Consider the following 17,030-nt stretch of genomic DNA (forward strand, 5'->3'; position numbering starts at 1 on the left):
TCGAGGCGTTCTCTTTCGCCTTAAGTTTCGTCACTGTTGGTGACGTCCTCTCAGGTCCCTCAATATAAAAGGTTAATAATTCCAACAAATCCAAACTTTAATCAAAACAAATCTTTCAGACCTCCTGAAGGGAACCTCCTGAGGGATCAATACATTTTTACCTTACCTTACCTTAGACTGGCTGTGCAAGGGTCACAAAAAAAGAGACAGAGCGTATCTAGTGTTTACAATGACAACTTAATAAATGGACAAAAGAATGTAACAAGATTACAGGGAAATGAAACCCGGGGCCCACATGTCAAGCAGGAATGCTGGTGAAACGCCTCACACTGGGATACCTCACTAATATGGAATAAAAAAAAAAAATAGGATCCAGCACCACTGGGTTCCCTCCATTGGACCGCTTTTGTGAATTCCTGGCACAAAATCCAATATTTAGATTTAATTTGTGCCTGTCAGCGGGAAGTTGATCCTTTTTCAGCTGGACTTAGGGCAGACATGTGACCCGGTGGACCCCTCAGCAGGAGACAGATGTGAGGGAAGGGGGGTATAAATGTCCAACAACAGCTCAGTGCAGAGTCCATTCGCTATAGAGAGGGACAGACGTACTCACTGCCAGCAGAGAACAGCCAAGGTCTGACCATTTCTTATTACTAAATTATTATTGTACCCCACAGTGTTTTTCTCTGTGTTTAAGCTCAGAACTGGACTAAGAAACTTAGAAGAGATACAGCCAGATGTGGAAATATTTAGATTTTCTACACAGAAACTTGATTTATTTGATTCTTCTTTCACCAGATGGGAATCTTCTTGCTGCTGACTGTCGTGCTGGTCATTTCGGGGTCTCATGCCTTCCAGTACAGTGAGTTGGCTCAACATGTGGAAAACAACAGGGAGCGATATGTTGAGGTGCGAAACTTTTCTTTCACTTTTCTTTCTTAAAACGTTACATATCGAGGAATCTATTAACAAATCCGATATAAATATTTGCCTTTTTTTCCCCCCAGCCTCTCTTCTGACTTGTAAAATCTTCCATATTACATTCAAACCGCCGATTTGTCTTGTGCGTTGCAGACACTCCGTGAATGGGTCTCCATCGAGAGCGACTCCAGCAACGTCTTGAAACGACCAGAACTGCACCGCATGATGGACGTGGTCGCCGAGAAGCTGCGGCAGATGCGAGGAAATGTAGAAATGGTGGACATCGGTGAGCAGGAGGTCGGTAAACATATCTAATCTTTAACCTTTTACACCATCGATCTCTGCGCAGTTGTGACCCTGGATCTTTACAAAGATCGTGGCCGACCGTGGTGTTTAAGAGAGGATACGGATGTCACTAGAGGTGTATCGTCACTAAAACGATCAAAACAAGACGTCACGTCCGTCCCGGGTCTTATACTTCGCTTCGTGGAGAAAGATGAACAATCAAGAGTGTGTCACGGGTCGTTTTTTCACCGCTTCAGGTCAAACAAAATACAAGCTTTACGATCACAATTGGACACACTTTGTCCCGGCGACTGTACAGGTCAATAGTCCCGGGAGAAAAGGCCCCGATCTGTAGAAACATCACTATATTTAAGGCAAATTTCCCGCCCAGGGGGTCGTCCTTTCCGGCCAAATGTCCTTTCAAGTTCCCTGTGTCCCGATCCCACACTGAGAGACATCGTATTTTGTTTTCTTGTAATCTAATCATTCAAATGTTCTTGGGTGGGGGTTTCCGTCTTTTAGCCCCCCTTTCCCGGGTGTGTCTTAGATGTTTTAAATAACCGGTGTCTTATCTCTAATTCTGATCCAAGCTTGCCTCGAACCAGTGAATCAGTCTGGAGTGAAATGTTGATTGTAAATGTGTAGTCAAACGTTTAAGCTCTTAGATCAAGCGAGTAATTTATACTTTATATTTTGATTATCTTTTAGCATTAATTTAAGTATGGCGTATACGTATAGTGTATAATTTCTTTATCTAACAAGACGCATGTGTTGTTAAGTAGCTTACGAAGCTAATTTTAAAAAAAGCCTTGAACTATGTCAAAAAACTATAAACTCATATTCACTATATTCATGTTTCAGGACTCTTTGTTTGGATTGATACACGATTTGGAATGTTTAAGTACAGTACCCACTGACTTCATGTCTCAAACTACTTCATCGAGTTCCCAGTCCTCAGGAACGAGAAGCAGCTTCTGTAGATGTTACTCAAGAGAGTCAGTTTGAAATGTACGAGCAAAAGTTGTTCTGAGAAGTCGCTCATTTATAGATAATGCTTTTTGAAAACAGTACAAATTTGACCATTGTCTTCTGGACATTTTAGAAGAAGCTAAACTTCAGTTTTGGGTTTTGATCAGTTTCAGAAAAAATGCAACAGGTGTCCAAAAATAGGTTACAGTTACAAAAGGAATATGTATCAAAATTAGTGTCGTCTAGAATACATTCTCTTTGAACGTGTTTGTGCTAAGATTCTTTGGGCTTTTAACCCTTTTGCGTCTGAACGGACATTTTGGAAAGAAAATCAGTCTTTAAATAAAAAAAAAGCCAGGGACTCACGATTTGTATACTTGCTTGTTGGAGTCAAATAAACCTCAAAACTATTGAAAATTATTTTAAAAAAATTCTCCAGAGAAGACCATCATCTTACAAAAAAACTGTCCAGAGCTATTGATGATTCAGTTTTATGGTGAGATAGATGTTACATGTGCTTAAGTTGTTTTTCCACCCATGCTAGTTCATTTTCATGGTTTTTTTTCTGAAAGTTGGCCACTGTTTCACCTCTAATTTGTCTTGTGCAACTGCAGTTGAGTTTTTTTGTTCTTTCACTTTGTTTTTGTTTTATTTTATTTTGATTTGTTTTTTATTTTTTATTGAAAAGAAATTGCTGTATTGCTGTGTCTAATTGGAAAAAAACTATTTCCCAAAGGAGACTTCCTGAGGGATCAATAAAGTTCTACCTTACCTTACCTTACCTTACCGAGTAAATTAACATAAATTTACATCCTGTCAGCAATACCTTTAATGTTTCAATACATTTGTGCGCAGGTGCTTAAGAACAACATTTAAAACATGAAGTGTGTTTGAACAATTACTCACCGGTTTTCTTGAACATTGTTCTACAAAATTCCAGTTGGGTCTTGAGCCACTAACCTTTGTGTTCATCCATATTCTTTGTTTTTTTTTTCAGCTTCCTAGCGGTCAAACGATTGCGTTGCCTAAAGTGGTTACGGCTCAGTTCGGGAACGACCCGAACAAACGCACAGTTTGTGTTTACGGCCACGCGGACGTTCAGCCTGCAAAGCTGGAGGACGGTTGGCTCACCGACCCCTACAATCTCACTGAAGTCAATGGTAATACCAGGACACCTTCTGAAACATGCTTGAAAACAATATATAATTGTTTATAATAAGATAAACATACTTTATATCTCTATAAGGTAGCCTGTATGGAAGAGGAGCATCTGACAACAAGGCTCCAGTGTTAGCGTGGATTCATGCTGTGGAGGCGTATCAGGCGCTCAACATGGTGAGGGATCATCGTGACACACCCGCAGTGAACATCGACATATCCAGTGTATTCGTCACACAAAGTGTAAAGTCGCTCACTTTCTATAGCCACGCCCCTTTTTCTGTCAAACTTAAATGTCCATACAAACCTCCCAAAACTAAATGAAATATGATTTTGAACCAATAAATCATTCAATACTAGAAAAATACATTTCCAGAAGAAAGTGCAGTGCGAATGCTGACCCTGCTGTGCTGTGGAAGTTGTAGTGAAATAAGTAGTAGTGGAATTCGTAGTAGTATTAGTAGAAGTAGTCGTGAAATTAGTAGTAGAAGTATTAGTTAAAGTAGTAGTGGAATTATTAGTAGTAGAAGTATTAGTTGAAGTAGTAGTGGAATTGGTAGTAAAAGTAGAAATAGTACCAAAGTAAAAGTAGTAGTAGAATTAGTAGTAGTATTAGTAGAAGTAGTCGTGAAATTAGTAGTAGTATTAGTAGAAGTAGTCGTGAAATTAGCAGTAGAAGTATTAGTGGAATTAGTAGTAGTATTAGTAGAAGTAGTCGTGAAATTAGTATTAGTATTAGTAGAAGTAGTTGTGAAATTAGTAGTAGAAGTATTGGTGGAAGTAGTAGTGGAATTAGTAGTAGTATTAGTAGAAGTAGTCGTGAAATTAGTAGTAGAAGTATTAGCGGAAGTAGTAGTGGAATTAGTAGTAGTATTAGTAGAAGTAGTCGTGAAATTAGTAGTAGAAGTATTAGTGGAAGTAGTAGTGGAATTAGTATTAGTATTAGTAGAAGTAGTCATGAAATTAGTAGTAGAAGTATTAGTGGAAGTAGTAGTGGAATTAGTAGTAGTATTAGTAGAAGAAGTCGTGAAATTAGTAGTAGAAGTATTAGTTAAAATAGTAGTGGAATTATTAGTAGTAGAAGTATTAGTTGAAGTAGTAGTGGAATTGGTAGTAAAAGTAGAAATAGTAGAAAAGTAAAAGTAGTAGTAGAATTAGTAGTAAAAGTAGAAATAGTAGAAAATAGTAGTAGAATTAGTAGTAGAAGTAGTAGTGGAAGGAGTTGAAACATGAGTTAAAGATTTTCCCCATTGAAATGAATGGGGTAAAAAAAGAGGAATAAAAGAAAGAGTGGAAGAGATAAAAGAAAGCTAGAACATAGCCCGCATTTCGGAAACGGGCTGAATTGATAAAAGTTTGAACGGTTCAAATCGGATAAAAATTGTGTAAGGAGAAGCCATACACAGTTTAGGTCAGAAGAAAACAGGATCTCAATCGTGTGACTGCTTCCCAGCATTCACACAATAAGGTAAAAAGAAATCCCTTCACACACACTCTCAAGGCCTAATCTCAGCACTTCTTATGAAAACACCTCTGCTATAAACATCCTTTCATTTCAGAAAATATGACGAAATGTTTTTTTTACCTACAAGTTTAACTGAAAGTACTTTTCTCTGTCTCTCAGGATCTGCCCGTTAATGTAAAGTTTGTGGTGGAGGGCATGGAAGAGACCGGCTCCAACGGGCTGGACGCCATGATCGTGGCTCAGAGAGACACCTTCTTCTCAGACGTGGACTACATCATCATCTCAGACTGTGGCTGGTTGAGTCGACGTCCGGCTCTCACCTACGGCACCCGCGGAAACTGTTACTTCTTCGCAGAGGTTTTTGTTATTCACGATATGTATGACGGTGTGTCAAAGGTCGCTACGTAAAACCTACTGGTGTTTGGTTTGTGTGCAGGTTGAAGGACCGAAGCAGGACCTGCATTCTGGGGTCTATGGAGGCACCGTGGTAGAACCCATGACAGATCTTATCGGAATCCTTGGTCAGTTACTCAGACACAGTCGAGTTCTAATTCTGAATAAGCATAGAAAGTCATAGAAATATATATATATATATATATATATATATATATATATAAATTATTATTTATATACAATTATTATCAGCTGTGTATAAACTCAATCTTTTGCTGTAAGACAACCAAAAAAATAAGCATAGAAAGTCATATAAATATATATATATATGTGAATTATTATTTATATACAATTATTATCAGCTGTGTATAAACTCAAACTTTTGCTGTAAGACAACGAAAAAAATAAGCATCGAAAGTCATATAAATAAATAAATATATATATATATATATATATATATATAGTGTACAGTAAATTATCATTTATATACAATTATTATCAGCTGTGTATAAACACAAACTTTTGCTGTAAGACAACGAAAAAAAATAAGCATAGAAAGTCATATAAATAAATATATATATATATATATATAAATTATTATTTATATACAATTATTATCAGCTGTGTATAAACTCAAACTTTTGCTGTAAGACAACGAAAAAAATAAGCATAGAAAGTCATATAAATATATATATATATATATATATATAGTATACAGTCAATTACCATTTATATACAATTATTATCAGCTGTGTATAAACACGAACTTTTGCTGTAAGACAACCAAAAAAATAAGCATAGAAAGTCATATAAATATATATATATATGTAAATTATTATTTATATACAATTATTATCAGCTGTGTATAAACTCAAACTTTTGCTGTAAGACAACGAAAAAAATAAGCATCGAAAGTCATATAAATAAATAAATATATATATATATTTATATATATAGTGTACAGTAAATTATCATTTATATACAATTATTATCAGCTGTGTATAAACACGAACTTTTGCTGTAAGACAACGAAAAAAATAAGCATCGAAAGTCATATAAATAAATATATATATATATATATTTATATATATAGTGTACAGTAAATTATCATTTATATACAATTATTATCAGCTGTGTATAAACACGAACTTTTGCTGTAAGACAACGAAAAAAATAAGCATCGAAAGTCATATAAATAAATATATATATATATATTTATATATATAGTGTACAGTAAATTATCATTTATATACAATTATTATCAGCTGTGTATAAACACGAACTTTTGCTGTAAGACAACGAAAAAAATAAGCATAGAAAGTCATATAAATAAATAAATAAATATATATATATATATATATATATATATATAAATTATTATTTATATACAATTATTATCAGCTGTGTATAAACTCAAACTTTTGCTGTAAGACAACGAAAAAAATAAGCATAGAAAGTCATATAAATATATATATATATATATATATATATATAAATTATTATTTATATACAATTATTATCAGCTGTGTATAAACTCAAACTTTTGCTGTAAGACAACCAAAAAAATAAGCATAGAAAGTCATATAAATAAATATATATATATATATATATATATATATATAGTATACAGTCAATTACCATTTATATACAATTATTATCAGCTGTGTATAAACTCAAACTTTTGCTGTAAGACAACGAAACAAATAAAGATGAGAAAGTATGATTTAAAAAGTAGTAGAATGTAGAATCAATAATCACTGTATGTATAGAGAAATGAACTGTATTGACTATTTGAGCTCTATTTATTTAACATGAGGTAAAGTTCGCAGTTTCAGACTTTGAACCTTTTTTAACAGGTTTTTGTTTTTACCAAGATATAGCAATGACTCAATTTGAAATGTATTCGTACATCATGGTCTGGCAATGATAGTCATGTTTGTTCCTAATAAGTAATGTTTGTGAATAGTCATTAAAACAAGATTATTGATTATTTGTGCGCGTTGACTGTTGTGTTTATTTGTCTTCTCACTTCAGACACTCTCATCAGCCCTGCTGGGAAGATCTTGATCCCAGGGATCCGTGAGGCTGTGGCGCCGCTCTCCGACGAGGAGTGGAAGATGTACCAGGACATCGAGTTCGACCTGGAAAACTACAAGAACAAGATCGGAATAAGTCAACTGATGTACAGCAACAAGGTAAAGTGTGGATTCAGCATAAGAGTTGAAGTCAAACCTGGATTTAAACCCAAGGTGACATAAGTGCTGAGAGTTTAATCGATGCTATGTTTTGTGTGTCGCTGAAGATTATCTTGTGAAATGTTTTCTTATTTGTTTAATTTCCCCAGGTTGATCTGTTGGCCCATAGGTGGCGCTACCCAACTGTTTCCATCCATGGTATCGAGGGAGCGTTCTCTGATCCTGGCACTAAAACAGTGATTCCAGCCAAGGTCACCGCCAAGTTCTCCATCCGACAGGTGCCTAACATGGAGCCGGTGCAGGTCAAGAAGCAGGTGAACACGACTTGAAATAAATCCTTGGATGAAACCAACGGCCCATCATCTTCATCATCTTCATCATCATCATCATCTTCATCATCTTCATCATCATCATCATCATCTTCATCATCTTCATCATCTTCATCATCATCATCATCATCATCATCATCATCATCATCTTCATCATCTTCATCATCATCTTCATCATCATCATCATCTTCATCATCATCATCATCTTCATCATCTTCATCATCTTCATCATCTTCATCATCATCATCATCATCATCTTCATCATCATCATCATCATCTTCATCATCATCATCTTCATCATCATCTTCATCATCTTCATCATCTTCATCATCATCATCATCATCTTCATCATCATCATCATCATCATCATCATCATCATCTTCATCATCATCATCATCATCATCTTCATCATCATCATCATCATCATCATCTTCATCATCATCATCATCTTCATCATCATCATCATCATCTTCATCATCTTCATCATCATCTTCATCATCTTCATCATATTCATCATCATCTTCATCATCTTCATCATCATCTTCATCATCTTCATCATCATCATCACCTTCATCATCTTCATCATCTTCATCATCATCTTCATCATCATCATCTTCATCATCATCATCACCTTCATCATCATCATCATCTTCATCATCTTAATCATCTTCATCATCATCATCATCATCAACATCTTCATCAACTTCATCATCTTCATCATCTTCATCATCATCATCATCAACATCTTCATCATCTTCATCATCTTCATCATCATCATCAACATCTTCATCAACTTCATCATCTTCATCATCATCATCATCATCATCTTCATATTTATCATCATCTTCATCATCTTCATCATCATCTTCATCATCATCTTCATCATCATCATCAACTTCATCATCTTCATCATCTTCATCATCATCATCATCAACATCTTCATCATCTTCATCATCTTCATCATCATCATCAACATCTTCATCAACTTCATCATCTTCATCATCATCATCTTCATATTTATCATCATCTTCATAATCTTCATCATCATCTTCATCATCATCTTCATCTTCATCATCATCATCATCTTCATCATCTTCATCATCTTCATCATCATCATCATCAACATCTTCATCATCTTCATCATCTTCATCATCATCATCAACATCTTCATCAACTTCATCATCGTCATCATCTTCACCATCATCATCAACATCTTCATCAACTTCATCATCTTCATCATCTTCATCATCCTCATCATCCTCATCATCTTCATCATTCATCTTCATCATCTTCATCATCATCATCAACATCTTCATCAACTTCATCTTCTTCATCATCTTCATCATCTTCCTTCTTTCTGTCATATTTTCTACTTTAGGTCACAGACTATCTTCAGTCAGTGTTTGCTAAGAGGAAGAGTCCAAACAAGCTGAAGGTCACGATGGTTATTGGAGCGAAGCCTTGGCTCGCTGAGACCAACCATCCTCTGTACGAGGCGGGAAAGGCGGCGGTGAAAAGAGGTAAAATCCACCTTATTTCACGGTTATTAGGATATTGAAGAAGGCTCTTCACTGTTATCCAGAAGAGACGTCTGAGAACCAACTTTAACAGGAGTTTTCTTATTAAAATATCTTCAGCTCCATGAAGACAGTTGAGAACTTTAAGTTTGATTTGAAGAGATTCACTCTTTTGTTGACCAAGAAACAAGGCACCTTGAGGAGAGGAGATTGACAAGTTGTCATTTAGCACACGTCGTCTCGTTGATATGAAGGGATATTATTGGTCTCTTGGTGAACCTCTACAAGTCCAGAAAGTTACAGTACAGTTTGTTTTCTAACCAATGTTTGCTGTCTAAAGGTTTGCACACTGTGTGCCGCGTGTAACAACCTTCTTACATCACAAGTCCTATTTTACTAAGGGTAATACATATAGAATTGATGTTTTGGGCAATTTATATTTTTAAACATTATTAATTCATTAATTTTATTTGTAGAAATACAGCTTGATTTTTAATAAATAATTTAATAATAATAAATTAAAGGTAAGTAAGTAAGTAATTTGTATTTATAGAGCGCTTTTCCAGACCAGGGTCACAAAGCGCTTAAACAATCAAAACAATATTCAATAAAGTATATACTTTAAAGATCAAGATAAAACTGATAACACAACAGGAGTTCCAGAAAATCAAGGAAAAGCCTGAACAAATAAAAACGTCTTAAGATGTTTCTTGAAGGAGTCAGTAGATCATCAAACACAGATGTTTCTTGAAGGAGTCAGTAGATCATCAAACACAGATGTTTCTTGAAGGAGTCAGTAGATCATCAAACACAGATGTTTCTTGAAGGAGTCAGTAGATCATCAAACACAGATGTTTCTTGAAGGAGTCAGTAGATCATCAAACACAGATGTTTCTTGAAGGAGTCAGTAGATCATCAAACACAGAGAGAGGTAAGGACCCTTTGTCATGAGTCTGGTGCTGTGTCTCAAATCGCATACTTCTCTTAGTATACTAGAAGTTAGTATCATCAGGATAGTGTACATACTAACTAGTACTCAAATTCTCCACAGATAGTATGTCTCAAATCAAACTCTGCTGCTACGCACTAACAGGAAATGATGCGACAGCTTCTTCTTCTACTTCTATTTAACGATGGTTTCAACCAGCTGTAGGAACACTATCGCCACCTGCTGGCAGCACGTATTGCAACTTTGGAAAAAGAAATAAAGAAAAAATATGAGAATCTAAATATTCACGAGATATTTAAGCTGATATCAGCAGCGAAGACGTGTTTATCCTCCTACTGCTGCTGAAAATACACCTGTAAGTATATGAATATATATTCATTTATATATGATGTAACTTCCGTTTAAAACGTCACTAAGATGGAGCTGTTTAGTATGGTTAGTGTCCATCGAACCATACTCAGTTTTGTGGGCGTGTTAGTGTCAATTTAGTGTGCATGGAGCACTAAATTTCGCATACTAAGAATTGAGACACACTAACGCACTAAAAATACTAACTTTTAGTACGCTAGTATGCGATTTGAGACACAGCATATGTTCCTCCTTGTGTTTCCGGTTTTATTGTGAAATCCGCTCCCTTCTGTGTCTGTGCTAGTCTTACTTCCCACCTGTCTGAGTAGTAATTGTTCCAGCCGTGTCTCGTTAGTCCCGCCCCCAGCTGCTGCTGATTGCTCCCCTGTCTTCTTAAGCCCCCACTCTCTGTTATGTCCTTGTCTTGTCGTCACCTTTTTCATCTCATTCGTCTCATTCCTGCCTGTTTTTGTATTGTATTGTACTGTTTCTGCCCCTTGACGCCGAGTTTGCCTTGCCCTTGTTTTTGCCTCTTGTTGCCGAATTCTGGTCTGTTGGATTACGCCTTTGCCTTTCCCCACAGAATAAATTCAAGTCTTTGCAATTTACCTCTGCGCCTGGGTTTCTCCGTTCTGCACCGTGACACCCTTAATAATGTCAAAAATTTAGTTTTTAAATTTTGGACTACTTGAGTCTGCATTGAATTTCTCTAAAACGTTAAGATAAACAACATTATTTCACTGAAGTGATTTTATTTTCAAAACAAAAACAGTCAGAAGTTTGTTTAATATTTTGTTCGTGACAGATTGAGTGCAACGATTGTTGCCTGGGTAGCTTTCCAGAGTGTCCGTAGTCTAATTCGTAATAGAACGTTTTCTTTTCCAGTGTTCAACCTGGACCCCGACCTCATCCGTGAGGGCGGGACGATTCCAATAGCCAGAAATTTCCAAGACGTGACAGGGAAGAGCATCATCATGCTGCCTATCGGGGGCTTTGACGACGGACTACATTCTCAGAATGAAAAGATGAACAGGTTACTGTTAGATCTTCCACAGCAATCATCTATAGGAGCTTAATATAAACTCACATTTCCTCTCCTCCAGGTACAACTACATTGAAGGAACCAAGTTGTTTATTGCTTACCTGAACGAAGTTGCCCAGATCAGGGGGAGCAGCGTGTGACGTCTCACTGCAGACTTCCTGTAACCAGACCTTTATTGTTCTGACGACATCCCTGCATGCATCCACTTCACTCTAAATGTCTGTCACGTGCAAAACCCTAGTCGGGCAGTACGATGATATAACGTGTAATACTTGACTAGAACATGCACATTGGCAAATGGCGTAATAAAAGTACAGAAAGCAGTACAAGTGTGTGTTTTTGTGTGTGTGTGTGTGTGTGTGTGTGTGTGTGTGTGTGTGTGTGTGTGTGTGTGTGTGTGTGTGTGTGTGTGTGTGTGTGTGTGTGTGTGTGTGTGTGTGTGTGTGTGTGTGTGTGTGTGTGTGTACAGAACACTGGCTTTGTTTGTGTTTGTCTTGAGAAAAAGCAAGAAATTAGTGGAGACTAGATTTTCCAGAAGTGATGATTTGCTGGGATCTGTTTTTCCTTAATCAACTATAGTCTTACTTCAACTGTAAAGTGCCTTGAGATAACTTTGTTATGATAAGACACTTTAAATAAAATTGAAGTGAATTGAATGATGTGTCCGGGTAAGAAGTTAGAATTTTCACACAAACTTCACCATCTATAGTAAGTAAGTAAGTAATATTCATTTGTATCACACTTTTCGAGACCAGGGTCACAAAGCGCTTAAACAATCCAAACAATACTCAAAAAAGTACATACTTTAAAGATCAAGATAATACTGAGAACAACACAGGAGTTCGAGAAATTCAAGAAAAAGCCTGAACAAATAGAAACGTATTAAGATGTTTCTTAAAGGAGTCACTAGACTCCATCAAGCGCAAAGAGAGAGGAAGATCGTTCCAAAGCTTAGGAGCAACAGCCTGAAAAGATTTCTCTCCTCTGGTCCTGAACCGTGTGCGTGGAACCATAAGTAGATTCTGATCCACAGACCTCAGAGCCCGAGCTGGGGTGTAAGGCTGGATCAGATCAGTGATCTAGGAGGAGCCTGACCATGAATAGATCTGAAAGTAAGAACCAGAATTTTAAAGTTGATCCTGAAAGAAACTGGAAGCCAGTGAAGAGTTTTAAGGATCGGAGAAATGTGAGTTCTTCTACTAGAGCGGCTCAGAATTCTCGCTGCAGAGTTTTGTATTAACTGCAGGCGAGACACATCCTTCTTGTTAAGACATGAAAACAAACTGTTGCAATAGTCCAGACAAGAAGAAACAAACGCATGGATTATAAGCTCCAGATCATGTTCCGACAACATTTTCCTAAGTTTAGAGATTTTTCTCAGTTGAAGGAAACAGTTTCTGGTCAGTTTTCTGCAGTGTTGAACAAGAGACATGTCTTTATCAAATACAACACCCAGGTTTCTCAGGCTCAGTTTGACAGACTGACCTAAGTCACCCAAGTACTGACTCAACCCTGGAACCTTATCATCAGGAGCAATCACTAGTGTTTCAGTTTTGTCCACATTTAGCTGTAGAGTGTTTTCACTCAGCCATTGTTTGATTTCTAGTAAACAATTGACTAAGCTGTTCAGCCTCTGGGGCTCAGTTGGATCAAAAGAGCAGTAGAGCTGGATGTCATCAGCAAAAATGTGATAAGAAACATCTGGAAATCTCTGAATGATTTTACCGAGGGGAATATAGTACAGAAAAAACAATAAAGGACCCAGAACAGAACCTTGCGGGACTCCACACAACAGATCTGCCGATTCAGACCTCATTTGATTGGCAGATACACTAAAACTGCGCCCAGAAAGGTAAGATTAGAACCATTCTAACACAGACCCAGACAGTCCCACTTCATCCCTCAGTCTTCTCAGCAGGATCTGGTGATCAACTGTGTCAAAGGCTGACGACAGATCCAAGAGAACCAGAACAGTGAATTTACCAGAGTCAGCCGACATCATGATGTCACTGGACACTTTCAATAAAGCTGTCTCCGTAGAGTGATGTTTACGGAAGCCAGACTGAAACTTCTCATGGATGTCGCTCTGATCCAGGAACAAAGACAGCTGCTCAGACACCACCTTCTCCAAGATCTTGGACAAGAAAGGGAGCTTAGAAATAGGCCTGAAATTACTGAGGTCAGTTGGGTCTAAGCCTGTTTTTTTGAGCAGAGGCTCCACAATGGCATGTTTAAATGCATTGGGAAAAACCCCTGTGGAAAGGGAGAGGTTCACCATATTGGTAACCCAGGGGCCAATTACATCAAATACTTTGATAAAAAGCCTACACGGAAGGACGTCATCCGAGCAAGAGGAGGGTTTCATCTTGTTCACTAGTGTCGAAATATCACCCAAAGATACAGCAGAGAAGGATGACCAAGAGGAGGAGATGGGCTCAGAGACAGTAGGGGTTCCAAACAAAGGGGGAGAGATTTTCTCTTTGATCAATTTAATTTTGTCAATGAAAAATCTCAACAATGCATTGCTGTCAGCTTCACAGAAGACAGGCGTGATTTGAGGAGCAGGAGACACGAGAGAATTAATCGTGTCAAACAAAACTTTGGGGTTTTTCCTATTTGCTGCTACCAGTTTTCTGATGTAATCAGATCTAGCAGTTTCTACCATCTCAACCAAGTCATCAGATCCCTGAGGTGAAGTCTATGCACCTCAAGTTTAGTGGACTTCAAGAGACGCTCAGTCTTTCGACAAAGTCTCTTCAGACTCAGGAGATCTTCATTTGTCCAAGGGCACTGTTTTTTCTGAATTTTCAAGTTCGATTTAACAGGTGCCACTTGATCTAGTATTTCAACACAATGACCAGTGAAACAGTGAATCAAACTGTCCACGTCTGGGCAGTCATCAAAGGAAAGACGGTCAAACATAGCAGAAAAACTGTCTGCAGTATCGGCTGAGATGACGCGCCTCTGAGACCTAACTTTCAAAGGCTTAGGTTCAGGGATGAAGTCCAGGTTAAACAATACAAGAGAATGATCACTCAGATGGACATCATGTACAGATACATTAGAAATGTCCAGGCCAAGAGTAAAAACTAAGTCTAAAATGTGGCCTTTTTGATGAGTGGGTTCAGAAACATGTTGCTCAAAATTAAAGGCTTCTGTTAAAGTTAAAAGTTCTTTAGCAGAACAAGATGTGACGTCATCAACATGAAGATTAAAGTCTCCAAGAATAAGGACAGATTCCATCTGAATAATGGAAGATAAGAAGTCACAAAAGTCTTTCAAGAACATCGCCGCAGGACCAGGCGGACGGTACATTGACACACAATAGAAAGGACTTGTAGAACCAACCAAGATCATCTGAGATTCAAAAGAAGTGAATTCCTGTGTCTGAATCACTTTGCAAGAACAACTCTCCCTAAAAACAGTAGCAAGACCTCCTCCACGACCAGAGAGGCGAGGCTTCCCCAGGACAGCGCTCCCTACTGGACAGAGTTCGTTCAGATGAATAAACTCTTCCTCTCTCTGCCAAGTCTCAGAAAGACATAATAAATCCAAATTAACTCTTGTGAAAAGATCATTAAGACTAAAGGATTTATTAGTAATGGAGCGAACATTAAGAAGTCCCACATTCAGCACCGATGACGTCACTGACGATGCCGCGTCACTGACAGGCACGCAGAGCGGGATCTTTCGAAGCGAACAGCGGTCACGTGGGTACCAGCTGTCACTGAAGTTCAACTCGGTAGTAAAAGTCGAATTAAAGAGAGGAAATGAAAAAATCTTACCACCTTTTGTTGAGGTCTGGACAGACGGCAGCGCTGATGTGTCGTCATACTCTCCCGCGAGAGGAATGTCGATCAAACATCGATGACGTCCGATGACGTCAGAGTTGTTCCGAGCGATCGCGACTGCACGTCTCATCCTGACCTGAACTCCAGCCCGAATCGATCGCTTGTGGAAATCGCCCGGTACTCGAGAGATCAAACGATATTCCACAGAGTCCGAGTCGATGAGAAGCGGAGCCGGAAACATATTCACCGGACGTTGGTAACGGTCGCGGTTATAATCTTCCATCGACTCTCTGATGTTGAAAAGAGCATCACGATCATAGATCCGAGATGCTTGAGACATATCTTTAGTGATATGAGCATAATATCCGGACAAATAGTCGTTAAAACGACTGTTTTTGGCAATTATTGCAGGAACTCACGTTCAAGCAGCCGATCAAAGGCTCACCGGAAGCGGAAGTTCCGGTACTGACTCAACCCTGGAACCTTATCATCAGGAGCAATCACCAGAGTTTCAGTTTTGTCCACATTTAGCTGTGAAGTGTTTTCACTCATTGTTTGATTTCTAGCAAACAATTGACTAAGTTCAGCCTCTGAACATAGTGAACAGTGAATGCGTGAAACTCTTTGGTAAAACAAAGACCAAACAGGAGACGTTCATTAGGTCATTGAGTTTTTGTAAAGTAGTTGCATTCTTAGCTGACATTTGTACAGTTTTCTTTCACTATTGGAACGGGGGATGGTAACACAACACAAAAATGTAGAGGTAATAAATGTAGGAATTACAAATACAATTATTAAGTAGTATGAAAAGACCATGACGATGTTAATTTTGGGGTTTAAGTCTAGAATTGTCTTTTCTATTTTATATATACATCTGTAAGCAATTACTGACAAACGCTGTAACTTAAGTTTGCAGGTAAATGTGTTTCAGGTAGACAAAAGACAAAAGTGTGAAAGAGCAGTTTTATTGAAATGACTTTTATTGACTTCTAGGTGATCATGACATGAATTGACTTCAATCAATCAAGGGGTTCATTCTCGCAGACAGAGACACAGAGGAACGCTGGTGTTGTGAAGAAGCCGTACTTGACCCCACCGGCCTGATTCACAACACCAGCTGACCCGCCGCACCTTCATGCACTTTCACAAGATGTCACTGTTTCCTCAGAGATAACTGGACTGGCATCTGTGTTCTTCAGGTTCTTCTTTCTCTTTCTCGCTTCACTATACAGTAGGTTGACTCACCCGAGGCAACCCTTCAACACTGAGACGTAAAAAAAATAGCCATTGTCACCCTGTAGGGGGCAGTAGCCTCCTCATGATTCATGGGGAGACAAATATTGTATTTTCAACTGTGTATTATTTTGTTGTTTAAGCTGTTTGTGACCCTGGTCCTTACAAATAAAAATGACTTACTTGCTTCTGCTTCACGTCTTCGGTGCTGATATTTATTATTCCGATTCTCCTATTTTTTCTTTATTTCTTCTTCCAAACTTGCAAAACGTGCTGCCAGCAGGTGTCGATAGTGTTCCTAAAGCTGGTTGAAACCATCGTTAAATAGAAGTAGAAGAAGAAGCTGTCGCGTCATTTCCTGTTAGTGCGTAGCAGCAGAATTTGATTTGAGACAAACTATCTGTTGAGAATTAGTTACTAGTTAGTACATACACT

The 17,030-nt window shown here is 37.9% G+C and overlaps 1 protein-coding gene across 1 annotated transcript; it reads left to right on the plus strand.

Moving 5' to 3' along the window:
- Positions 1-561: 561 nt before the first annotated feature.
- On the plus strand, positions 562-11,894 carry cndp1 (carnosine dipeptidase 1). The gene is made up of 12 exons (XM_087806133.1): positions 562-634; positions 799-909; positions 1,075-1,218; positions 3,173-3,335; positions 3,422-3,510; positions 4,958-5,155; positions 5,235-5,319; positions 7,226-7,386; positions 7,536-7,700; positions 9,094-9,235; positions 11,415-11,562; positions 11,633-11,894. Exons 2-12 carry the CDS (start codon positions 799-801, stop codon positions 11,709-11,711), a joined length of 1,485 nt encoding a protein of 494 aa, XP_087662259.1. The 5' UTR covers positions 562-634; the 3' UTR covers positions 11,712-11,894.
- The last annotated feature ends 5,136 nt before the right edge of the window (positions 11,895-17,030 follow it).

The sequence above is a fragment of the Callionymus lyra genome, chromosome 13, assembly GCF_982586985.1.
Source record: "Callionymus lyra chromosome 13, fCalLyr1.hap1.1, whole genome shotgun sequence".
Taxonomy (NCBI): domain Eukaryota; kingdom Metazoa; phylum Chordata; class Actinopteri; order Syngnathiformes; family Callionymidae; genus Callionymus; species Callionymus lyra.